Raw genomic sequence first — 25,994 nt, forward strand, 5'->3', positions numbered from 1 at the left:
ATAATCAGGCCTGGCTGTCCTGGTTTCTGGAAATATTCGTGTGTGGGCAGTGGCTCAGGGCTGAAGCAGGGAATGGATGGCTGGGGGCTACTGGGCAGCCCCAGGCCCCAGTGCAGACACCAAAATCCAGGACTGTGGTCCATGCCTGTCTTCCTCTGGGGAAGGGAGAGCAGGAGTTTTATTGAGCAGTGGAGGAGGGGTGGGAATTCAGAGGGCATGGACACAGGCCATTTCATCTCCCAGGTCCTCCTCATCAAAGCGAGAGAGGATAGATTCCTCATCACTATACAGTGAGCTGGTCCCCTGTGCCAACAGGTCACTGGCAGCACTGTCCATCTCGTCCAGTGTCAGGCGGCATGCATCTGCAATCTCCTGCTTGGCTAGGGCCACAAAGCGTGGGTCTCGGGCAAAGAGGCCTAAGCCCTCGGAGATGAGCACCTGGGGGCACAGATGGGATCAGAGTTGGCAGAGGGCACAGCATGGAATCAAAGCAGTGTGCACAGAGGAGTCAGTGTAGATAGATGATGCATCATCCATGAAAGTGCGCAGGGGAGTCACTGGGGACAGTGGTGCATATGTCATGCTGAGCAGAAGTTGCAGAGCAAAGGGATAGATAATTACAAGCACAACACAGAGCCAGGGTGGGGGGGCCCTTCCCCCTCCTTCCTGAGCTCCCACTTCCTTCCCATCTCCCCCATCCCTCTTGCCCGCATCCCTTCTGGACTCACAGCCTCCACCAGACTGTCAGCACTGCCCCTCTTGCCATGGCTGGAGTCTGAGTGGGTTCCGGGCACACGCAGACAGGTGAAGGTACGCAGCGGACCGCTGGACTTGCCGAGGTATCCCTCCCCTGCTGCGCCCTCCTCCACCAATAACAGTGGGGCATACAGGAGCCGACCCCGTTGAGGAGGGGTTGCCCAAGAACCCTGGACCAGAATAAACAGGGGGATAATGACTGCTGGGTGGGGTATTAGGATCTAGGACTCACCCCTGTGCCTACCTCTTACCACTGCCCACCCCAAACACAACCGGAGTCAAACTGAACACATATAAATCAGACTTGAGTTTACTTAAGAGCATAGAAGGCCTGGGTTTAAATCTGAGCTCTGCCACTGACTGGCTGTGTGATCCTGGCTAAGCCTCTCTGGGCCTCCGCTTCCTCCTCTGTAAACTGGGACTAGCCACAGTACCTGTCTCACCGGTGCCATGAGGATTTTGTGAATTCATACATGCCTCATTCTTCAGAAGACATGTGGTGTGTTTGATAAATTCAGCCTAGGCTTACTCCATCCCTCCAGACCTCCGCACCCCATTCCCCACCTCACCTGAGCCCTGCTGGGCCCTGAGTTGCGCCCACGATGATAGGTGCCTGGGATGGGTAAATCCTCACAACTGCCCTGGCGCCGCAGACACTGTATGGTGAAGGAAGGCTTCCGCTCTGGAGGTGGGGGGAGGCATGGAGCGGGGAGGGGGGCGGCAAAGAAAAATGTCAGTGCGACCCCAGCCCTCTGCTCTGCTGGCCCCTGTGGGGGGCCCCCAGGGTCCATGCCTGCTCTCACCTGCAGGCGTGGGGGGCAGTAGACGGCGGCGTGGTGCATTGTGCCCATCAGCACATCTCTGGGGTCTGTGGGGTGGCAAAAGGATGGGGCGTGGGGGAGTCCCTGCCTGCTCATCTAGGTAGGAGAGCCTGTGCAGGAGAGAGAGCTGGGGGTGAGCTCAGGCCTGGGCATGTGCAATGGGGTCCCATTATTCCTGTCCTCCTGCACATGGCTCATGAGGTCATCCTACCTGTTGTGGCCAGAGTCTTTGGTGGGAATTTCCTCTTCCTCCTCCTGATTCTCTTGCTCTTTGGTTCCCTTGTGCTGAGAACTTCCTTCTTCGGGGATGGTGAAAATGAAACCCCCAGAGCTTCTCCTGGGGAAAGTGAAGCAAATTAGACCAGATTCCCCCCAGTATGGGGTCCTGGGGTCCTAGTTCCTTTTTGTTCCATGCCTCATCTCCTACAGAAACTCTGTAGGTTTTTTTTTTAATTGAGAAAACTTACATAACATAAAATTAACCTGTCATCATTTTATTTTCTTTATATTTTATTATCTATCTATCTATCTATCTATCTATCTATCTATCTATCTATCAGAGAGACTAAGCAAGCACACAAGCCCGGGGAGGAGCAGAGGGTGAGGGAGAGAGAGAATTCCAAGCAGACTCTGCGCTCAGTGCAGAGCCTGAGTTGGGGCTGTATCTCACAACCCCAAGATCATGATTTGAACCAAAATCAAGAGTTGGATGCTTAACTGACTGAGCCACCCAGCTGCCCAACTTGTCATCATTTTATTTTATTTTATTTTTTTAATTTTTAAAAAGATTTTATTTATTCATGAGAGACACACAGAGAGAGGGGCAGAGACACAGGCAGAGGGAGAAGCAGGCTCCACGCAGGGAGCCCGATGTGGGACTCGATCCCGGGACTCCAGGATCATGCCCAGGCTGAAGGCGGCGCTAAACCGCTGAACCACCCTGGCTGCCCCCACTTGTCATCATTTTAAAACAAATAGGAGACACCTGGGTGGCTCAGCAGTTGAGCGTCTGCCTTCGGCTCAGGTCATGATCCCGGGGTCCTGGGATCCAGTCCTACATCAGGCTCCCTGTAAGGAGCCTGCTTTTCCCTCTGCTTGTGTCTCTGCCTCACTCTCTGTATCTCTCATGAATAAATAAATTAAATATTTTTTAAAAGATGAATATGGGCTTTATTTTAATAGATGTTTCTCATAATAAGGACCCAACATTTAAAAAATCAAAGTTGGCTTGTTGAAGAGACACCTTCAACACAAAACTGAGGGTGTATTAGGGGAAGTGAGGAGGAGGCCGTAAAAGCTAGGTGTGACTTCATTGCATTCTTTCATTATCCCCGTGAGGTAAGTGCTGTCATCATTCCCCTTTTATAGGTGAGAAAATTGAGGACCATGGAAACTAAGTTACTAGCCCAAGATCACTTAGCAAATGGCAAGCCGGGATTTGAACTTAAACTCATTTTGTTCCATGTTATGTGCTTTTTGTATTAAACCTTTGCATTGCTGTTCTCATGAATCCCTTATTACCCTCTGTTCCCATATGAACCCTTGAATCCCTTCCATCCTTCCCAAATTTCCATTCAAAGGCCCTCTTGCCCCTCAGTTACCCCCATGTAGTGGCTAGTCCCTGCCTTCCCTTAGAATTTCCCACCAGACCCTTGACCATACCTGTGGCCATGGGATCCAGCCTGGGGTACACTGGACTGTCTGGAATTGGAAGCCCCCCCATCATCATCACTCGGGCCAAGGGAGAGTGAATCTGGAAGTCTGTCCCCAACAGGCAGAGACACAGAAATCACGGAGCTCCGGCGAGATGGGGGCTGGGAGCCCATCTGGGCCTGTGGAAGTCACAAGACTGAATGTTACCATTCATGTTCTATCTAAGTCACTTGGTCAGTGACACAAGTCACTTAGAGTTTATTTCCAGTGACCTCCTTAGGGGCTGAATCTGGATCTCACCCTCCAACAGTGGATGGTAAGTACCAAATAAACGTTTGCCTGTTGCAGGGGAGCTTCTCTGGGAGCCTCCTCCCCAGAGGCAGTGTCAAAGTTACTTAGGAATTAAGGGTATATTTTTACAATCAAATTCTGTAGGGGAGTGAAAACTTGTCCTCACTTTGTGTGTTTCCGGGTGTTTCTCATCTTCCTCCTCCTCTCCCTCCAGCCCCTCTTCCTCCTTCTCCTCCTCATCTGTGTCACAGGTGAGGGCCTGCCTGATCTCAGGACCCAAGTCGTGTAGGCTCCTCAGACCAGCCTGTGGAGGTAGAAAAATAGGAAAGCAAGGCATCTCAGTGTCTAAACTCCCCCGTTAAAGAGCCTGTTTCCCATGCAGGAGTGTGGGGTGGGGTAAGGGGTCCCTCAGCCACCCCTGACCCTCTGTGAGTCCTGGGGTCTCTGTTTCTTCATCTGTGACATGGGTTCCATGAGATCAAGAGGGCAGTCAGCCTCAGCCACAGTGCTCCCATATACCCCCACCCACCCAGGCCCCTCTCTGAAGACCTGAAGGGCAGAGGAGGTACTGGAGGGGGCCTCGCTCCCTAATAGCCCCTTTTCTTTCCTCCGCCGGAATTTGCGGAAATAGTCCTGGATCAGAAATGTGGCGTAGAATTTGCCCACGGTGACCTCTTCCTCTGGGGGCAAGAAGGAAGAGGCAAGGTCACACAGGGGTCCTCTGTCCCCCCTACCCACAGCATAGACTCCTCTTCGTCCCCTCCCCCATCCAGTGCTTTTTTTTTTTTTAAAGATTTATTTATTTATTTGAGAGAGAGCACATGAGATAGAGAGCACTGTGAGTACTGAGCAGCGGGGAGCAGCAGAGGGAGAGGGAGAAGCAGGCTCTCCGCTGAGCAGGGAGCCCAATGCAGGGCTTGATCCCAGGACCCTGGGATCACCACCCGAGTTGAAGGCAGGTACTTAACCCACTAAGCCACCCAGGCACCCCGTCCAGTGCTGGTTTTTGTGATGGTGAGCAATCATTTGACATTTGGGTGGGTTCAAGTAATTGGGGTGGAGCCATCTCACCGTCAGCAGGGGGGATGACCTCATCTAGTAGCTTCTGCTTCATCCGCTTCCAGATCTTTTTGATGACAATCCGCAGCTCCTGATTGGCTTGTTCCAGGTTCCCTGCATCAGGAGAGGATGTGGGGCATGAGCCAATAAGAGGAACCCTTTCCAGCTCCTTCCCTGTTGGGGAGGGGCTTCAGGAGCTTCTACTGCAGTTACACACCACCCCCATTGAACAGGTGGGAAAACAGGCCTGGAGAAGCCAGTCACTCATTTTGAGGTTCAGAGACAGGAGCTGGGCCCACACTCAATGAGACTAATCCCCAAACTCTCCTCAGGGGCCCTCCCGCTCCTGCCCCTTCCCCATCCCTCCCATGCACCTTCTGTCTTGATCTTCAAGGATGTCCGAACCAGGGCAAAGAGTGTGGCATTGAATGTCACTGTCCCATCTGAGTTGAGGGGCATGTTCATCGCCACAAGTCTCTACACACACCAGAGACATGGAGCCCCCCTTGAGCAAATGCCAGGGATGAAAGCATTGGATGCCCAGGGACAGAAACCTTTGAGGATAAAACCAAACATACCCTCCCCACCCAAGGCAGGGTCCCTGCCCACCCCTGCCATGTGGTGGTGGACAGCCCTCTCACAGGTGGGGGTGTGTGTGGTGGTGGACAGCCCTCTCACAGGTGGGGGTGTGTGTGCTTGGGGGGAGGAGGTGCACAGACCTTGCAGGCTACTCGGTGTGGGCAGAGCTTCCCAAATCCCAAGGGGGGCTGGATGCGTCTCAGCAGGGCCACCACATCCAGGTGCTTGATGCGGCCCCTGGGGCAGATGGGGGCAGGTGGGAGGCACCGCTGGATTGGAGACATCTCCTCTAGCCCTTTCTGAAGACTCTACCAGCTCAGCACTACCTCCCCCTCACCATCAATACCTCAGAGCCTGCCAGGGAAGAATCCGAGGGCAGTGGGGAAGGAAGATAGAGGACAGAGGCAGTGGGAAAACTGGGGCATCTATTGCCTAGGTAATGGAAGACACAGGTCAGAAGTTCTGGGGGCTGGGCTACTGGGTGGAGCAGTGCACTGTCCCCTGCAATCCCCTGTGGTTACAGGCCATACTTGGCTCCAGGGTCATATTCAGACCAGATCCTCTTGAATTCATCGAGGTGATGGGGGCCCAGGATGGACCAATCTCTGGTTAGATAGTCAAAGTTATCCATGATGACAGCCACAAAGAGATTTATGATCTGTGGGCCAGTGAACAGTGGGGATTAGGTAAAGGGCAGAGCTAGGTATGGGGGGGTTGGTGGGAGGCTGAGGTAAATTTATGGTTACTGGATCACGAGCCCCTGGTTGATCTCATCAGACCAGCCCTTTTACCTGATCTGAAGGTTTGGGCTCCCCACCTTGTCCCCAGACCCCTCAGGGCCAGCCCCCATGGCAGTTGTGGTGGTTGTGGAAAAACGGTCCTCACCAGGAAGGCACAGAGCATGAAGAAGCTGATAAAATAGGCGATGGCAAAATTGCTGCCACAGGTAAACTCCTCGCCAGGGCTGACGTCAGATTCAGGGTCACACCGACTCCCGGGAAGGCTGGCGAGCATTATCTCTTGCCACGCCTCACCGGTGGCACACCTAGGGGTCACATGGGGGGGGCCATCCTGGAGGGGAAGCTATGAAGTCATGGTAAGTGGCACTGTGGGGGCTGGAGGGATGAGGCGATGACCCACTTCTTGCCAGGGGTTGCATCTGGCACAGATAGATTCCATAAAGTATTTCAATATTTTTGAAGCTGGTGTGGTGATTATGATGACAGTCATGTTCATCAGGTATCCCCATTTTGGTCCCCATTTTACTGGTGGGTCACTAGGGGCTAACAAGAGGATCCATCTTACAGCTAGAAAAAGGATGGCTGAGCGTAGATTATTATACAAGACTCTTCAGATCACAGCCATAAAAGGTCTCAGGTAAAAATGGAGTCCCATGCTGTCCTGTTATTTCTACAGCTCAGGCAGTCTGGGGGCCAACAGGGTGTGTGGGCACTCAATGGCATGTTGGGGACCAAGATGGCAGTGGAAGGAGGGTAGATGTCACCTGAACAAAAGTAGCACAGCCTGTGGAAAGGTCTGGAAGTTGTTGTTTCGGTTGATCTGTGTGCCATCCTGAAGAGCCACCTTGCCAAACATCTGTGGGTACACAGGGCATGTGTCAGAGGAGTGAGCCCATGCCCCCACAGGTTGTCATTCATTTCACAACTTCTAATACTCAATAGATCCTCACAACCCTGACATGCAGGCACTGCTGATCCCATTTCACAGATGTGTGGACTGATTCAGTGTCATCCAGCTTGTCTTTCAACCCACCACCCCCACTGTAGATGAATTCCTACCCAACACCCCTCAGCAGAGGAGTGCCTGGGGGATGCTCCCTAGGGTCCCCACTTGCCTGCATTCCAATGACTGCATAAATGAAGAATATCATTGCGATGAGAAGAGCCACATAGGGCAAGGCCTATGGGGGTGGAGAGGAGGATAGATATTTAGGTCCAGGCAGAGCACTGTAAGCCCCAGAATGCACTGCTCCCTCAAGAGTGGGCCTGCAGAGAGATGTGGCCCATCCCCAAAGTGCTCACAACTACCAGTGTCTCACAAATGTGGACATGGTATTAAATACAATAGAATAAGGTCAGTAAGGCCAAGGCCTGTTGGGAATTGGGAGCCTAGAAAAACAGAGAAAACCAGAAGAGGTAAATTTCAGACGGTAATGATACACAGGGAGATGTAGTGCTGGGGGTGGTAGAAGGACAGGTTGAGAGGCGTGAGATGGGGGTGGGGGTGGTCAAAGGGATGGGGGTGTACCTGGAAGGACTTGATGAATGTCCAGAGCAATGTGCGGATTCCTTCACCTTTACTGAGAAGCTTGACTAGTCGCATGACTCGGAAGAGGCGAAAGAAAGTGATGGAAATGCGGGAACTGTCCTCAGAGCTCTGAGGTTGGGGGTGTGGTAGGTATGATCAGTCTACATTTGCCACAGCCACCTCCTTATCTCATGCTTTGGACCTCCCAGCCCCCAAATCCCTCAGAACTCAGGCCCCAGGATGGTCAGGGAACATTTCTAGGGACTCTCAGGAAGAAAGGAAGGGAGGGTGGGTATGGAAAGGAGAGAGTTCCTGTTGTAAGGTGGGGACTATTGGGGACTACCTCGCCAAGGTGGCCACCATTCTGAAGGGAGGTATGGCCAAGACAGAGGTGGCAGAGAAGATGATAAGATCACAGGCCCAAATGAACAGGAGAATTGATGTAGCAGATATAGGGAATAATGGATGGTAGAGTAATTATTCAAGGGATGATGGAGAAGGTTATGAGGCAGTGGATCAAGGTTGGCAATGAGGGTGGAAGGGAAATGAAATGGTACAGGAAATGATGGAGGAGAGCCAATGGAGCCAATGGAGGAAATGATGGAGCCAGTGGTTTCATGGAGATGATGAAGATTAGAGAACCGATGGAGGACCCAATGGAGAAGTCAGTGATGGAGATATGGAACCAGCAGCATTGTCAGTTGAGGTGACAGAGCCATGTAGTACCCAATGGAAGAGATGATGGAGCCAGTGGTACAGTCAGTGGTGATGACAGCCGTGGAAGACCCAGTGTCGGAGACAATGGAGTCGTTGGAGGAAATGGAGCCAATGAAGTAGAAGAGACGATGGAGCCAAAGTAGTTGGTGGAGATGATGGAGCCAATGAAGGGTGATGTAGAGGAAATGAAGGAGGAATGGAGGAAATAATAGAAATAACAGGAGAGTCATTTTAGGAGATGAAAGAGCCAGAGGATAGGTTACAAATGGAATAAGGGAGCTGGTGGAGGGGGACTTTGGCTAAACCTGACAGGGACTCAGGAGATACAGAGCTAGGATGAGGAGCACTGAGTCTTCAAGAATAGGGTGGAGGTAAGCGAGAGGCACCTCTTCATGTGAAAGAAAGCCCTGGGGTTGAGGTGGGGAAAGGCTGGGTTAGTGGAGAGGCCAGTCCTTACGTTGACTTCAGTGACGGCAATGTCCACTACGCTGCCCACTACAATAAGAGCATCAAACGTGTTCCAGGCATCGGTAAAGTAATGCTGTAGGCAGGAAAAAAGTAGAGCCTTGTCCTCTCAGAGCTAGCAAGCTAGTATACGAGGCCAGTAGTGGTAGGCGACATTGTGGAGGCAGGGCCTGGCTTGGACCACATGATGGGCCTGCATCTGAATCCCTGTCACTCCCTGGTCTCATGAGTCCTTGGTTGCTGCCCCTACCCGCCCCCCCCCAACCTGGAGCTCTGCAATGAACTCCACCCCAAGGAATTCACCCACGGCAGGTTGAATCTAGGGCTAGGGAGGCACCTTGGGTTTGAAGGCGATGATTTTGAGCACCATCTCAATAGTGAAGAGGCCAGTGAAGACCATGTTGAGGATGTCCATGGCATAATTAAAGGGAGCAGTCTGTTCATAGTGCTGGGGGAGAAAGCCAGGGATGAGGACAGAGCCTGAGGCAGAGACCTTGCCACCCACAACCAAATATTTTCTGGCTTGGACAGAGGTGAGATGTGGTAGCACTATGCCTTGGCCAAACCCCTCACATTGTATCCCAATATGGATCTTGGGAAGCCCAGCTTGTGATTTCCTAGCTTTCCTTGCAGCTGCTTCTGACGAATGAGACAGAAACAGAAGTCTGCTGCTGGCTGGACAGCTTCCATGAAAACTATTTTTGCTTTCCAATAAAAGGTTCAAATGAGGAAAGCCCCCTGGTGCAACCTTCCCTCCTTTTTCCTGCCTTGGATTTGGTTTTGATGTCTGGAGCTGCGGCAGTCATCTTGTGATCACGAAGCAACCACCATAAGCATGAAAGCCAACTTGTTAAGAATGGTGGAGGAGAAAGAGCCTGGATACCTGATGAACAATGGTCAAACAGCCTACCTCTAAACTTCTTGTTATGTGAGGTAGCTACCGTATTTTGTTGACTCCAATATGCACATCTTTTCACATTTATGATCACTGAAAATGGAGTGTATTTCACAATCAATGGCAACTTACAATGCCCATCAGCCATTTCCCCACATTCTTATATCTCTTAAGTCAGGATACAACTTCCAATTATTGGCCTTAGGTTTGAAGAAATGTGGCAAATATTTTTATAGCTTAAGTCTCTGTCAGTTGGGGGTTTTGTTACTTGCAGCTGAAAGCATTCCTAATGGTTCCAAGGTATTGTGTGGACAAAATAGGATCAGGTGACTGGCAGGGGTCAGGAAGGGGAGCTCAGACCTGCATTGCTAGAGCAACGGTGTTGAGCAGGATGAGCAGGAACATGAGGTACTCGAAGGCAGCAGAGTTCACAGTGGCCCACACACGATATTGATGTGGGTTCTTGGGGATGTAGCGGCGGAGTGGCTGGGCCTTGAGGGCATATTCCACACACTGGCGCTGCATATGGGTGCAGGGCATGAGTGAGCCATGGAATCTCAAGGCAAGGAGGTGGGGAGGGGTTGGAGGCCATGGGTGAGGGGTCAGAGGTCACCTGGTTCTTGTCCAGCTCACAGTTTTGGTATTCCTGCTCGCCCTGGGCACGGAAGGTGATGATGACAAAGCCCACAAAGATATTCATCATGAAGAATGCAATGATGATGATGTAGACAATGAAGAACACTGAGATCTCCACATGGTAATTATAGATAGGGCCCTTGTCCTCTGCATTTGCATCGATGGCCTTGTACAGTAGACTGGGGAACCAGTGGGGGTAGGTGAGGAGATATCCCAGTCTCCTGAGACCTGACCCCAGAAACCTTATAACAGACACTCCAGAATCCCCTATTTGGCACCCCAAAGGCCCTAAATCCCCTGACCTAAACACCTGGAACCTCCATGCATACTCCAAGTGACCCCCACCTGTCCTCCAAGATCCCCAAATCCCCTTCTTCAGCCACCTAGAGATCCCCATGTAGCTCCCCAGAACTCCCCCACAAGCCAAGCCCCCAAATATTTCTAAATCCTGTCCCATCAATTTGAATTCCTTGCTCCTCTTCCCCAAAGATCTTCAGTTAGTACCCCAAAGACTTGTACAGCTCCTAAGAACTGAATCTCCAGCTCCAGCTCCTCTGAGACCTCCTCCAGTGCCCCTCCACCAGACCTCTACCTGGTCCCCCCTAAATTCTACCCATTCCTCTCTAGACTTCCACCTAGATCCTCAGAGGCCTCTAGCCAATTCCTGGAGATATCCCCTACCCAGTCCCCAAAGCGCCCCCAGCCAACTTCTGGAGGACCCCCACCCACTCCTCTGATATGCCTACCAGTCCCCAAAAACCTTATCCAGTCTCATGAGACCTTTATCACATTCCAAGATACCTTCCCACCCGTCCCCAAGGAGATCCCAGTCTAGAGACTCCTGCCCTATCCCCTGTCCATCCCCGGGGCCCTGCTCCTCACGCAGGCCAGCCTTCGAAGGTAGAGACAGTGAACAAGGCCATCATGGCTGAGAGGACATTGTCAAAGTTGAAATCGCTGTTGACCCAGAGCCGCTCCCGGACCAGGGGTCGTGATACATCTCCATCAGGGTAGACCAGGAAGGAGCCCCTGTGGATGTTGCAGACAGGCTGGATGGGTGAGGAGGGATGAGGAACTGGGGAGCTGGGGAAATGGGACTGGGGTCTCTAGCATGGATGCAGCAGGGCATAGTGGTGACGATGGATAGCCTGGGTTCAAACCCTGGCCCCCTGCCCTATTTACTGGCTGGGTGACCTTGGGCATTTAACCTCTCTGTGCTTTAGTTTTCCTCATCTATGAAATAAAGATATTAACAGAACATATTTCCCGGGGTACCGGGATCGAGTCCTACATCAGGCTTCTTGCAGGGAGCCTGCTTCTCCCTCTGCCTATGTTTCTGTCTCTCTCTCTCTGTGTGTATCTCATGAATAAATACACAAAATCTTAAAAAAAAAGATGGAAGCCTGGGACTAGGTGGCAGTGGCTGTGGGTGGGTGGGGGGTGTTTAGGGATTTCCGAAGGGTTTGAAGTAGAATGTGGGTAACTCTGGAGAATGTGGAGAGGGGTTTTGGGGAGGTATTGGGGGATCTCTTAGGGCTTAGTGAGATCTGAGGACTCTGTAGCTCTTGGGAAAGTTCTGGGGGTTTATCATGGGGCCTTGGGGGAATTCATGGGGTTTTGGGGTCCTCAATAAAAACTGAAGGAGTCTCTGTAGTTTTTAGGAGGAATGTCTAAGGGTTCTAGGGGCCTTAGTGAAATCTAGGGGCCCCTTTGGCCTTTGGGAGGGGTCCCAAGATCCAAGAAGGGCAGGGTTTTAGGCACTCACTTGCATTCTTGTGGGGTGTGTTTGGCTTCATCAGTGCAACTGTAGAATTTCCCCTGTAGGGAGGATATTTGTCAGGCAGATCTCCCCCTTACTCTCCACCTTGACCCATACCCGGACATCCCTCCGGTGTTTCCTCTCACCTTGAAGAGCTGCACGCCAATGCAGGCAAACATGAATTGCAGGAGTGTGGTCACAATCATGATATTCCCAATGGTCCGGATAGCCACAAACACACATTGCACAACATGCTGCAAGCACCCACAAATATGGCTAAAGAAACTGCATGCCACAGCAGCCATGGGGTAGGGGTTCTGGGTGTAGATGGGGCTCAGGGACTTGGGCTGGGGACATCTGGTTATGGATCAGGGATGGGTGGTCAAAGATACAGGCCCAGGGCCATGTGGGCACCAACCAGGAATAAGTGTTTACCAAGAAGGGATATGTGGTCATATTTCAGGAACTTGAATCAGAGAAATGTGGCCTTTGATAAGGAATTTATAGTCACTTGGATGGAACATAGGTCAGGCCATACAATCGGTGGTCAGGGATGTGTGGTTACATGTTGGGTCCAGGCTCTGTGGTCATGCATCCACGCAAATCCAGTCTTATTGGAGGTCCTGGCCCTAGGAGTGGGGCAGGGGCATGGGTCCTGTGGGTTTGGGTGGGGTTGGGTTACCTTGAGTCCCTTGGCTCTGTTGATGGCTCGGAGAGGCCTCAGGACTCGGAGTACCCTCAGAATTTTCACCACTGAGATGGCGCTGGAGCTGGGGAAGGGTCAGTACTCAGGTTCTGGCCCAGGCTTGGCCTCTGTCCTGGGAGGAATAGAGTGAGGAGGAGGTGGGGAGAGTCACTCACTGGATGCCAAAGGAGATGAGGGATACGCTGACCACCAGCAGATCCAATAGATTGAACCAGCTACGGCAGAAGGATCCTCGATGCAGGAAGGCCCCAAATACTGTCATCTGGGGGAGGGGTAGAAGGACATCAGGCTAGACTCCAGGTGTGCGCATAGAGAGGGGAGGAGGGTATGGAAACAGGAAAGGTGGGCTGTGGGGATGGGGGCAGAGTGGGTTGGGGCAACTGGGGGTATGGCTGGGAGGCCTATTTGTTACCTTTAGTAGAATCTCCACAGTGAAAATAGAGGTGAAAGCATAATCAAAATACCCCAGAATCTGGGGGGGGTGAGAAATAGGGGAAGCCATTGAGTCATAGCTGAGGGGACACCTTGGGGGTGTGTGTGTATATGTGTGTGTGTATGTGTGTGTGTGCTCACACCTCTCTGTAAGTTTTGCTGTCCCCCTCTCCTTCCCTCCCTCTCTTTCCTCCTCCCTCTCCTCCTGCCCCTGGGAGTGTCCCCCTAGTCCCCTGCCAAAGGCTCACATGGTTGCGGAAGGAGTGGGCTCGGATGGGGTCCTCAGCGGCCAAGGACACACTGCTGAGGATGATGAATACCAGAATAAGATTGGTGAAGATATGATGGTGGATGAGGGTGTGGCAGGCCTTCCTCAGCCTGGGGAGTGGGGAGTGGGCTGCGGTCAGAACCCAGGACCAGGGAGTTGAGTGGGAGAGCCCAAGGGATATAGCTCAGCCTCTGTTGCATCAGGCCATGCCCGCTGCCAGAGCTTTGGCTGCTCCCTGGCCCTCCACCTGCCCCAGCCCATCCTGCACCCACTCCCAGCACTCACGGGTTGGTTTGGCTGAGACAGAAGAAGGCGCTGCCCTCAGGGATGGGTACCACCTTCTCCTTGGGTACAACTTCCTGCAGGAGTTCCACATGCCCTGCACCCCCTTCCTCCTCTTCCTCCCCCTCCTCCTCTTCCTCTTCTTCCTCCATGCCTGGCATCAGAAGAAGATCAAAAGACAGACAATTCATTGGAAAACGTATGTACAGCACCTAGAACAGTGCTTGTCACATGGAAAATTCTTCCCATCTCCCTGCTAGAATGTCAGCTCCTCGGAGAAGGGATTTTAGTCTGTTTGGTTCACTGTTGTGTCTCTGGCACTTAGAACAGTGCCTGGGACACCGCAGAAGCTCAGGAAATGTCTGCCGAGTGAACACCACCATCCTCGCAGTCCACTATACACTATTTTACAATAAAGGCTCTGAGAAGTTCTGCAGTAAAACAAAAGTCACTTCTTTTCTTTAAATCTCAACATCCCAAATGTTGCTGGCCACACACCAAGCCCCTTACTTTCAAGATGATTTCAGAAAAGGCTTCTCAAGAGAGGAGGATTTCAGGGGTCAAGAGCTCTGCCTGGGTGCCATCTCTAAGGTCCAACACCTTCTCCACCCGGCCCTGCCACTTGCCTGCTCCTTCATTCTTTCTGCCCTCCTCTTCCTCATTCTCCCCACCAGCCACCTGGGGACAAAAATATGGGGGTCACCGATGGTAGGGGAGACACTATAGGATGGACCCAGGGGAGGCAAGGAAGGAGCGCAGTAATGGAGGAATGCACAGGCAGAGTATGGGGGTTAAACACACACACACATACAGACAGGTATGGGTGGTAATGCGAGGTGTAGACAGTGATCAGGCTTCTAACTCACCAACACTCCATTTTCTTGTGGGAGAGCCCCCTCGGTGCTCTTCTCCCTGTTCGAGGAAAGGGGAGTGATTGCTAAGGATCATAGCAGATAGGCGAGGCTGAGGGGGGTCAATGCAGTCAGAACAGACCTTTCTGAGGTCCCATGGAAACTCCCTGCTTCTGCCCTCATCCTCACAATCTGTTCTTTTCACAGCAGCCAAAAGGATCCTGTTAAATCTTAAGTCTGGCACATTCTTCGTCTGCTCACACCTCTCCCATGACTCCTACTCACTCAGAGCAAAAACCAAAGTCCTCACCATAGCCCAGAACGCCCCCAATATGGCCTCACTGTTCCCCCATTTGAGCTCACCTCCTACCACTCTCTTCCTTGCTTACCCCACTCCAGACTCACTGGTTTCCTTGGTATTTTTTTGGATGCACTGAATGTGCACCTCAGGACCTTTGCACTTGCTCTCCCCTTGTCTTGAGCACTCTTCTTCCAGATATTTTCTTTTTTTTTTTAAAAAGAGATTTTATTTATTTATTCATGAGAGACATACACAGAGAGAGAGGCAGAGGGAGAAGCAGGCTCCATGCAGGAAGCCTGACATGGGACTGGATCCGGGTCTCCAGGATTACGCCCTGGACTGAAGGCGGCACTAAACTGCTGAGCCACCCAGGCTGCCTCCTCCAGATATTTTCATGGCTCACTCTCTCACTTCATTTGGGTGTCTGCTCAACTGTCACCTCTGAATAATGGCCTTCCTTGACTGCCCTAACCAAAGTAGCAACTCTCATTTCTCTCTATTCTTTTATTCCATTTTCTATTATCAATTATTAACGTATATTTATTTATTTATTATTTTTTTAATTTTTATTTATTTATGATAGTCACAGAGAGAGAGAGAGAGAGGCAGAGACACAGGCAGAGGGAGAAGCAGGCTCCATGCACCGGGAGCCTGATGTGGGATTCGATCCCGGGTCTCCAGGATCGCGCCCTGGGCCAAAGGCAGGCGCTAAACCACTGCGCCACCCAGGGATCCCTATTAACGTATATTTAAATTAAATTATGTTATACATTCATTTGTTTATATTTTGCTTGCCTCCCTCAACTAGAATGCTATCTTCATGAGGGCAAGGGCTCTGTTTACCTTGACCATTGTTGTCTCCTCTGTGTCTAGAACATGGCCTGGCACAAAATAGGTGATCAAGGAATGCACATTGAATGAATGAGGACCGACAGAATGGATCTAGGGATATGGGTTGCCAGGGTGACCAAGGCATCTCTGGTGGGGTGGGGTGTATGTGTGGGCACCAAGTCAGGGATCTCAGAGAGAGACTGTCTTGGGGGCAGGGCCAGACGTACTTGCCCTTGTCCTTGGGAGTGCCTGTATCTCCACTGGCCAGGTTATCCACAGCTATGGCGAGAAACACGTTCAAAAGGATGTCTGGAGCTGAGCTCAGGGTGCAAAGAATGGAGAAGCAGCCTGCCTGTGGACTGCCCACATCCCCTTATCCACCCCTCCATTCTACCACCACCCAGCCCCCCAAAGCTCCAAGGATACAGTTGCCACAGATGAAGAGGATGATAAAATAGACACACACCAGCATTCCTGGGAAGAAGGGGCCACCATAGGCCATGATGCCATCATACATGACCACGTTCCAATCCTCACCTGTCAGGATCTGGGGTGGGAGTTCACCGTGAAGCTCTTTGGACCCTCCCACCCTACGGTTCCTCCTCCCTGCCTGGCCCACCTATCCCATGGCCTCCAGACTCCACCTGAAAGACAGTGAGGAGGGCCTGAGGGAAGGTATCAAAGGTGCTCCGCTTGGTGTGGGTCTGGTCAAAGTTGAACTTGCCCCCAAACAGCTGCATGCCAAGCAGGGAGAAGATGATGATGAAGAGGAAGAGGAGAAGCAGCAACGATGCGATGGATTTCATTGAATTGAGCAGGGATGCCACTAAATTGCTCAGAGATGCCCAGTGCCTGCAGCAGAGATGGAGGAGGCAGGGTTGACATGTCCAGTGGTGGGTGAGGCAGGAGCCAGGGCAGGACTCCAGCTTGCAATGCACTGGGCATGGGCTGGGTTAAAATGAACTTTGGAGTTGGGTTGAGGCAAAAATGCGATGTGAGGGGAAGGTTGAGTTTGGAGTTAGGATTGGAATTAAAGGTGTAATGAGAGATGAAGTCAGGATAGAGGGTATATGGAAGTTATGAAGCTATAATTGGGTTTCAGGTTGGGAGTATTTGGAGTTAGATACCTGAGTTGGGGACAAGGTTGTGGTTGAGAGTTGGGATAGAAGAGGGGGTAGGGATGAGATTGGGTCTGAGTCTGGGGTTGCAGCTGGAGATAGGCTGCTGGTTAGGAGTTAGGGACATGGGATTGTGGTTAGTGATGGAGATGGGCTGCAAGTTAGGGATGAGATTGGAGATGGGGTTGACTTTGGGATTTGGTGTTGGGGCTGTAGATGAGCTTGCATATGATGAGTGGCTAGGGGTTTGGGGTTAGAGACGGTGTAGTGTTTGGGGATGAGTATGGAGGTGAATTCAGAGATGGGGCTGGGAATACTGTTTGAGCTGGAGTTGAGTTTGAGGAAGGGGATGGAAATAGAGTAGACACCCTCCACAATGGCTTTTAATCACTAGGCAGGGGGCGCCTGGGTGGCTCAGAGTTTGGCTCAGGTTGTGATTTCAGGGTCAGAAGATCGAGCCCCAAGTCAGATTCTGGGCTGGGCATGGAGCCTGCTTAAGATTTTCTCTCTTTCCCTCTCCCTCTGCCCCCCTTACCCCCACTCGTACTCTCTCTCTCTTTCTCCCTCTAAGAACATAATCTCCATGAGGTGGGAATTTGTGTCTGTTTGATTCCTGCTGTTTCTCCAGGGCCTGGAGAAACAGCAGGAATCAAAGGGTGCCTGGCACACAGTAGGCACTCAGTGGATATTTGCCAAATGAATAGTGATACAGATAGTCACTGGAGCTGGGGAGAGGGATGCTAGTGCTGTGCTTGGGGCCCAATCCTCCCTCACCCCACGCACCTAGTGACCTTAAAGATCCTGAGGAGGCGCACACATCGGAGCACTGAGATGCCCAGGGGCTGCATGGCGCCCACCTCCACCAGGGTGGTCTCCAGGATGCCCCCACAGACCACGAAGCAGTCAAAGCGGTTGAAGAAGGAAGAAACATAGACAGAAGGACCCAGACCGTACAACTTGAGGAGCATCTCCACCGTGAACAGACAGAGCAACACCTTGTTGGCATACTCTGTGAGAAGAGGGGCAGAGGTGACTGAACTGGCCAATTTCCTTGGTGAGGTGTAAGGAGGTAGGGGCCATGGGGCAATCTGGGGTAGCTGGCATTGGGCCAGACGCAGCTGGTGGTAAGGCTACGGTTAGGGGTTGGGGTGAGTTTGTAGGTCAGAGTGGGTGAGGTTTTGAGGGGCTTGGAACCAGGGTGAGGGGCAGAATCAGGGTGGGGGCCTCAGTCAGTCTCTATGAGTCCAGGAAAACACCCCTTCACAGGTAGTGTTAGAATTTGGGGTTTAGTTGGGACTGAGGCTGGTTTGAGGCTTGGGGTCAGAAGTGTGTTCTGTATTCAGGTTGGGGTTGAGATTAAAACGAATAATAGTAAGAGCTAACACTTATAAAAGGTTAGCTTTATGTGGACCAAGCCATGTCTGAAGCACTTTTCACCTGAACTAATTCAATCCTTCCAAATACCCCCAAGAAGTGGGTATGATTACTAGCCCCATTTTGGAGACAGGAAACTGAGACATGGAAGGGTTTAACCTGTCCAGACAGCGTGGAGTTAAGATTCCTGACTCTGGGGCCACCTGCCTGGGTTTGCCACTTGCTAGCCGAGTCTTGGGATTAATCATTTAATTCTTCAGTTCCTTGGTGCTCAGTACTCTGTGCCTTAGTACTTGATTCACATAAGATTTTTGGTCAAGAGTAACTGAGTTAGTACATGTAAAGTGCTGACAACAGAGCTTGATGCACAGAGCAAATGCTACATCATTGGAAGCCACAGGGTGGGATGGGACAGGCTAAGGTTTCTGCATTTGTTAGGGCAGGAAAGCAATGTCCAGGGGGTCTGAGGAACTTTAGAGATCCTGGATTTGGGCTTCTGGGGTGGAGGGAATTGGGGGCTGGGGAAGAGGCCTGGCAGTCGGGGCGGGGGGACAGCGCACCCTGGATCTGGGTAAGCCACATGGGTTGGCCATGGTGCTCTGAGGCTATGGTCAGTGTGTTGAGGAAGACGAGCAGCAGCACGGCCCAGTAGCAAGCGGTGGACTTCACAGCCCGCCGGCAGCGTGCCCGGAGTCCTCGGTTGACTCGGCGGAGGCGGCGGCTGGGGGGGGGAAAGGGGAGTTCACTGGCTGAAATCACCCACCTAAGCCATGGTGGGGGGCTCAGGTAGGGTAGCCCAGGGGTCATGGGGGCCTTGGAGGTGGGGCTCACAAAGTCATGGGGTCCCGGAGTCCCATAACTTTCTCAACTCACCAGACCCTGGTTTTCATGATCTTGTTTCTGGAAAAGAGGAGGATGAAAGGTAGGGGTCATAAGGGACGAAAGGGCACAATCAGTGGCTGGGGTTGGCGGTCAAGGGCTGGGGTCAAGGTTAGAAAGTAAAATAAGGAGTCGGGTCAGGGTCTGGACTGGGTTCTGGGCTGGTTAGGGGCCAAGGGCTGGCGTTGCTCACAGGCAGCGTGTACAACTGGCCAGAGCCCCCTCCTCCTCTTCCTCATCGCCTGGCATCTCTGCCATCGAACCGGTGTCACTGGCTGGGAGGCTGGCTGTGGGCAGGATGCGAAAAGAGGTCAGTATGTGAAGACCCCAGAGTTCTAGCCTTGGCTTTCTCCTCTGTCTACCCATCCTACCCCCCTCCTCAACCTGGATGGGCCCCCACCATGGCTGCTGGTGGAGTGTGTGGAGCGGGTGGAGTGACTGAACCAGCGCAGATGTCCACGTCTCCTGGTGGTCAGATCTGCCAGCTGTGGCCCTGGGGACAGGGAGGACATCTGAGGAGCATGGCCTGAGGCTGGGTTAGGGCCACGTGGGGGGAATGTGGTGGGGGCGGGGGCTGCTATTTGGAGTCCTTGTTTTGGGTACACTCTGGGAAGGGTACTTGAGTCTGGGTCTGGTCCTGTGTCCTAGGCTGGAACTGGGGGGACTGGGTGTCCAGGCATTGCCGGTGGGGGTGGGGTCTCAGGAGGGTAGCCCACATCTGAGGCAGCAGGGAGCAGGGAATGGGCCAGACTGGGGTTGCCTACGGTGGCCGGCCCGGCCCTCTTCAGCCATAGAACCAAAGTTGCCATCGGTTGAGGGGTCTTCGAGGTCCAGCTCCTCTGCCTGCGTGATCCAGTCCAGGTAGCCCCGTAGGTCCTCCTCCAACTGCTGCTTCTCCCGCAGCTTCTGGAAATCCCCTCGTGCTTTGGCCTTCTCCCTCTCCTTGGAGAACTCCCTGGAGGAGGAAGATGGAGAACCACCCTGGCTCCCTTGCCTTTACCATTCCAGCCCCACTGGGCTCCTTGCCGTTCTCTGAATATGTCCAGCACATGCTAGCTTTGCACAGCTGGTTCCCCTTGCTTGGAACACTCCACACAGCCCGTGCTCTCATCTCTTTCACATTTCTACTCAGATAACACCTTCTCGAGTAGGGCTGTCCTGATTGTCCCTATTTATAATTGCAAGAGTTGCCCATTTCTATCTTTAGCCTTGCTTTTTTTCCCCTACAGCACGTATTCCACATAAAATACCACATATGTGGGGCGCCTGGGTGGCTCAGCGGTTGAGCATCTGCCTTTGGCTCAGGGCATGATCCCGGGGTCCTGGGATCAAGTTCCAGTTCGAGCTCCCTGCAGGGAGCCTGCTTCTCCCTCTGCCTAGGTCTCTGCCTCTCTCTCTGCGTCTCTCATGAATAAATGTTAAAAATCTTTAAAAATCTATACACACTACATATGTGAAACGCCCAGCTGGCTCAGTCAGTAGAGCATGTAACTCTTAATCTCAGGGCTGTGAGTTCAAGTCCCACATTCGGCATGGAGCCCACTTAAAATAAGGAAAAATTAAAAAACCCACTACATACGTGTGTGTGGGTGCATGTATCCACAACCTGTTGTGTATATTGCTATTATCTGTCTCTCCCCATCAGAACATAATATCCAAGAAGACAGAGATTTTTGTCTTTTATTTCATTCCTAGAATGGTGCCTTGCACACAGTAGATGCTCAATGTCGACTGACCAAATGAAGGGGCACTTCAGATGGGTGCTGAAAGGTGCCTAGGGGTTTGCTAGGAACAACAAAAAAAATGAGACAGGGGCTGAAGGGCGGTATGGGGGGAGGTGTCTAGGCTCCTCACCCACTCAGGACACCAAGCACAAGGTTGAGGACGAAGAAGGACCCGAAGATGACGAGACTCACGAAATATACCCAGGGCAGCTCATACCCCATGGCGTCCTGCATCTAGGGAGAGAGGGAACATGCGTTTCTCAGGATATGCAGACACTCGCCTGAGCTTAGGAGGCAAGGCAGGGGCAGTCTCGCACCATGTGCGGTCGTCCACCTCACCCAGTAGAGCACGTCGGTCCAGCCTTCCATGGTGACGCACTGGAAGACCGTGAGCATGGCGAAGAAGAAGTTGTCGAAGTTGGTGATGCCTCCGTTGGGCCCTGCCCAGCGCCCCCGGCACTCGGTCTGGTTCAGCGTGCACGCTCGCCCTGAGCCCGAAGACGCACAGGGCGACGGGTCCTCCTCGGCTTCCAGGTCTGCGGGAAGACTGGAGCTCCGGTTCGGGTTCCGAAGCTCGCCCACCCACAGCCACCGCTACACTGGAGCCCCGCCCATCTGGTAAGTTCAACTCAGGGTTGAGATTTTTCTAAATCAAGGGCGGGGTAGGGCCTTGGCCTGTCCGGGGAGTCTTGCGATGGGGCGGAGCTATTGGCAAAGGGGCGGCCGTAGTTCGGGATTGAGGGCAGAATCTTGAATAAAGGGGTAGCACTCGTTATTCTGGGGGTGGGGCCTGAGCCTGGGGGTGGAGTCTTGTGGATTTGAGTGGGTTTTTATGAGAACAAGGTGGGGGCCTAGGAACCGGTGGAGGTGGTGGGGGCCGGGGGCGTCCTGGCTCTGGAGGGGTGGGATGGCTGACCAGATCCCAGGAAGTAACATGTCTTGTGCATGCGTCCAAGGAACAGCTCGAGTCCGATGATGGCATAGATGATGATGACGAAGAGCACGAGCAGTGCAATGTGCAGTAGCGGCACCAGCGCCTTCATGATGGAATTGAGCACTATGTGCAGGCCTGTAGGGACAGAGAGGGAGGTGGGCCTATCCCACCCCTCTCCTGTGCCCTTCCCCCACCTCCAACCTCCCAGGGCGTGCCACTCACTTGGCACCCCAGATACCAGCCTCAGTGGCCGCAGCACCCGAAACGCCCTCAACGCCTTCACATCGAAGCCCCCCGGCTTCCCCCCGGTATGCGGGGTGTCCCCCGGCCGACCAGGGCCCTGCTCAAGTAGCACGCTGAACAGCCTGATGGGGTAGCACGGGATGAGAAGGCCGAGGTCAACTCTTGCGACCTCCCTCCACCCCTCCCTTCTCAGAAAAGCACAAGTCCCTGTAACTGGAAATGCGAATATATTTAAAACATGTTAACAATCCTGATTATGGCTGCCAAATGGGACCCGGAGGAAGTGGACATTTCCCCCGCACCCCGAACTCAGCGGGCCTGGGGTAGGAAGTTGCACCAAGGTGGGGCTGTCCCCTGTAGACGCGCACCCGACCACAACGATGATGAAGTCAAGTAGGTTCCAGCCGTTGCGGATGTAGGCGCTGGGATGGAGCACCAGCCCATAGGCCACGATCTTGAGCACGGTTTCCACAGTGAAAATCACCAGGAATACATACTCCACTTGCTCCTGAGGGCGGAGCCAGGGGTGGGGCGGAAGAGTAGGGGGTTAGTTGGGGATGGGGCTTGAGGGGAGCTGGGGAAGGGAAGCATAGTCGGGGATCTAGGGTGAGGCTCCATGGGAGAGGGTCTTGTGGGTCAGCGAGGAGCGGGGATGGGGGGAGCTTAAAGGGTTGTGGTGTGGTTCTATTGGGGCTGTATCTGGCTGGGGGCAGCAGGGGTGGAGGGCGAGCCTCACCAGGTTGTGGTTAGCAGTGTTGGAGTCATCCTCTGGGAAGGGGATGTAGACCCCCAGGGCTACACAGTTGGCAAAGATGGTCAGCAGGATGAGGATGTCAAAGGGCCTCAAGTGGACAGTCAAGGACCCAGGCAGATAGGCATCAGGATCTCCGCATTCCCTTGGTGCTCTCCCCACCCAGTGCTGATGGTTGACCCAAGGCAACCAGCCTCGGCATTCCCAACCCCTGCCCCGACCAAGGCTTTGACTTTGAACCCCTTAGAAACCTTAGCTATCCCCAACTCTAGCCTTGATTTCTTCCTTAACTCCTGACACTCCTCCTTTCCCCAGTGACCTTCACCTTTCTCAACTCACCCTCTAATCCAGTTCTTGACTCTTGGTCCCTAGTGACCTCAGCCTTCCTCCATTCCAGCCCTGACCCAATCCTTGACTCTTGGTGCCCTGGTGACCCTCACCCCTGAGCCCTGCCCCCCTGGCCTTCCAGGATGCTTCCACTCCACAATGCTGATGCAGGACCGCCGCAGCGGGTTGGCCAGAGTGAGGCAGAAGAGCGCCCGGGGTGACCGTTGGGCACTGGCCACTGCCACCGTCTTGTGCTTATTGTGCTGAGTTCTTCGCTTAGGGGTCTCTGGGCCCACGGCCCCGCTGATTTCTTCACCCCCTGATGCTGGAGGCCCAGGACACAGCCCCCATTCAGGCCCAGGGCCTGTCCCATTGACTGGGCTGGGCTCTGGGGTGGTGTCTGTGTGGAGAAACCAAGTCAGGGAGGGATGGGGTATTGGGGCAATCATGATTGCCTCCTTCCTGATCCCATTCCTGTGTCTGGGGGAAGGAGAGAAGAGTATGTAAAATTAGGGAGAGTCGGGGGTGCCCGAGTTAAGAATTGAGGGTAAGACTTGGTGTTGTAATTGATTGGGGGGTAGAGTTTTTGGAGAAGGGAGGGTGAGATTACATGTCCAAGTAAAAGAGGCTTTGCTGTTAGACTTGGTAAGGAGTTTAAATTGGCACTGAGTGGGATGAAGTTTATAGCTGGAGGCAAATTTAGGGTTAAATTAGAGTGGTGGACTTCTGGATTGGATTTCAATACAGGTAGGAGTGGAGTGTGTGAGTTGGGATTAGAATTAGGATCAAGGTTAGGGTTAAAGTTAAGTTTCGATGGGCCCTGAATTTGGCCCTGGGGTTTTCAGCTAAGGCCATTCCTAATTCCTGTGGCTTTGTTCCAGCCTCTGAGGGGCAGTAGGTCGGCTTGCTTAAGATCCCCAGGGTTAGAGGAAACAAGCTGTCTGAATTTTTATTTCTGTCTGAATTTAAATCCTGACTCAACCACTTGGTAGCTGTGTATAGCCTTGGGAAAATTATGTAACCTCTCTGAGTCTCAATTTCTTTATCTGTGAAATGGAATCATAAGAGTACCTATGTTTAGAGTTGTGAGGATTGTGAGTTCAGTATTCAGAATAATGTCTGGCACAGAGTATTATTCCCATTTTTCAGGTGAGGAAATTGATGCCAAAAGGGAGGTTAAGTGATTTGATGAAGTAGCTGAATTGGGATTCAAACCTATGTAGTCTCTGACTCCAAGCCTTCATGACTTACTACCACCATCAAATGTGTTCATTCTCTCTCTCTCTCTCTCTCTCTCTCCCTTAAAAATTTATCTGTGCTCTTTCTGGGAAGTCAGAGACCTACTTATAACAGTATTGATATCTAGATGTTGGGATTGAGGTTAGGTGAATTTAGAGCTCATAGTAAGAGCTGTATCTACATTGGGCTTTAGACTCTAACGGGGGTTTGCCTTCTGGTTGGTAAGGTTTGTGTTAGGATTAAGCTTGGGGCTGACTTTGGAATTGGGCTTGGGGTGGGCACTAGGATGGAGGTTGGGGCCAGGATTAGGGTTGAGATTCAGTTGGGAACTAAAGCTGTGGATGGGGCTGGGAGGCCATAGGGGCAGGGTCTGGGTAGGCTGAGCATCAGGGTTCAGGTGGCAGTAAGGCTATATTTGGTGCTGGCTGGGATGGAAACAAGGCGATATGGTTCTGGTCCCCGGTGACTCTCCAGGGGTGGGGTCCCGTTGGGCAGTAGATGGGTCAGAGGGACAGAGGGTAGAGCAGAGCCTAGGCTTGCTCCAAGGGTCTGCAAGGGTGGAAAGCTACTCTCACCTTTCCCGCCATCAGATGCCGACATCCTCCTTTCGAGGTTGAAGAGCCATCTGCACATAGCCCCCCTCTCTTCCCCCAGCTTTAGAGAGATTAAGGTCACAGGGAGGGGCCATAGCAGGGTTGGATGGGACAGTGAGTAGGGGCAAAGATGGGACATTTATGGGCTAGATCCTGGCAACAGAAAAGGCACTGATTTTTTAAAAATATTTTTATAAAATATATACCAGTACCAGTCAGTCAGAAATTAAAATAAGGTGATCCCTGGGTGGCTCAATGGTTTAGCACCTGCCTTCAGCCCAGGGTGTGATCCTGGGGTCCTGGGATTGAGTCCCACGTCGAGCTCCCTGCATGGAGCGTGCTTCTCCTTCTGCCTGTGTCTCTGCCTCTCTCTCTGTCTCTCATGAAAAATAAATAAAAATCTTTTTATTTTTTAAAAATATTTTATTTATTCATAAGAGACACACAGAGAGAAGCAGGCTCCCAGGATCAGGACCTGAGCCAAAGGCAGACGCTCAACCGCTGAGCCACCCAGGGATCCCAATAAAATCTTTAAAAAAATAAATAAAATCTTAAAAAAAGAAATTAAAATAAGAAAAATGATATCATTTCCCAATAGTATCTGAACTTTGAAGTACATAAAAATAGACCTAACATACGTATGTGCAAGATCTCCATGGAAAAAAATGATCAAATATTATCAAGTGATTTAAAGGGAACCTAACTAAATGGAAAGATAAGTTTACTAATAGAAATGGTCAATGTTGTGAAAATGCCAATTCTTCCCAAAGTGATTTAGAGATTCAATGCAGTCCCAAACGAAATCCTGAAAGATTTTTCCATGGAATTTGACAAATTGATTCTAAAATGTATATTGATATACAAAGGACCTAGAAAAGCCAAAATCCTTAAAAAAACAAGATGGGAAGGTATTCCAGATCAGATATCAAGGCGCGTTATAAAGCTACAGTAATTAAGAACAGAAAAGAGTTCAGAAAATGAGCCCCACATATATGTACACATGATTTATTTATGATAAACATGGCACTACTAAGCAGTGGAGACAGGGTAGTCTTTTTAATGAGATGGTGGTCAATTGAATGCCCTGTGTAATTATTCTTTGGAGTGTACACAGATGTGTAACATTAAAAGAAAACATTTATGGAATGCATGAATACTAGTGACTACAATTTACATAGTGCTTTCCTACTGTACTATGTGTCCGGTATATGGTAACAAGGTTTTACACAAATTGTTTTAATC

General features: G+C 51.8%; 1 protein-coding gene across 3 annotated transcripts; it reads right to left on the reverse strand.

The window, feature by feature from the left end:
* On the reverse strand, nt 1-24,759 carry CACNA1F (calcium voltage-gated channel subunit alpha1 F). Of its 3 annotated transcripts, none has more exons than XM_038587438.1 (48): nt 24,735-24,759; nt 23,068-23,320; nt 22,579-22,684; nt 22,211-22,350; nt 21,822-21,964; nt 21,582-21,734; nt 21,005-21,201; nt 20,796-20,899; nt 19,739-19,896; nt 19,342-19,434; nt 19,135-19,228; nt 18,936-18,962; nt 18,623-18,783; nt 17,472-17,697; nt 16,215-16,422; nt 15,997-16,117; nt 15,798-15,879; nt 14,454-14,499; nt 14,214-14,265; nt 13,591-13,741; nt 13,286-13,415; nt 13,018-13,077; nt 12,761-12,867; nt 12,582-12,669; nt 12,046-12,153; nt 11,906-11,958; nt 11,023-11,169; nt 10,118-10,319; nt 9,865-10,023; nt 8,947-9,057; nt 8,602-8,685; nt 7,771-7,791; nt 7,428-7,556; nt 7,015-7,080; nt 6,664-6,755; nt 6,045-6,204; nt 5,690-5,817; nt 5,300-5,396; nt 4,955-5,057; nt 4,593-4,694; nt 4,071-4,201; nt 3,688-3,825; nt 3,240-3,409; nt 1,789-1,914; nt 1,560-1,687; nt 1,326-1,438; nt 729-926; nt 1-438 (listed from the first exon to the last, which is right to left on the reverse strand). In XM_038587438.1, the coding sequence occupies exons 1-48, from the start codon at nt 24,757-24,759 to the stop codon at nt 208-210; spliced, it is 5,922 nt and encodes a 1,973-aa protein (XP_038443366.1). In that variant the 3' UTR covers nt 1-207. The 3 variants fall into 3 exon arrangements, with proteins under 3 accessions (XP_038443366.1, XP_038443364.1, XP_038443367.1); XM_038587436.1 differs by having other exon boundaries at nt 19,706-19,896; XM_038587439.1 differs by having other exon boundaries at nt 19,706-19,896; nt 23,068-23,085; nt 24,698-24,759.
* Between the last annotated feature and the right edge of the window lie 1,235 nt (nt 24,760-25,994).

The sequence above is a fragment of the Canis lupus genome, chromosome X (genome assembly GCF_011100685.1).
Source record: "Canis lupus familiaris isolate Mischka breed German Shepherd chromosome X, alternate assembly UU_Cfam_GSD_1.0, whole genome shotgun sequence".
Classification (NCBI taxonomy): Eukaryota; Metazoa; Chordata; class Mammalia; order Carnivora; family Canidae; genus Canis; species Canis lupus.

Excerpts from the sequence above, each read along its gene's own strand:
- CACNA1F (XM_038587436.1), bottom strand. The coding sequence starts at position 24,759 with ATGTCGGCATCTGATGGCGGGAAAG. Across the intron at positions 13,078-13,285 it reads CCCACTCCTTCCGCAACCAT|ATTCTGGGGTATTTTGATTA; the intron begins GTGAGCCTTTGG and ends CACCCCCCCCAG. Across the intron at positions 6,205-6,663 it reads GCTGTGCTACTTTTGTTCAG|GTGTGCCACCGGTGAGGCGT; the intron begins GTGACATCTACC and ends TGTGACCCCTAG.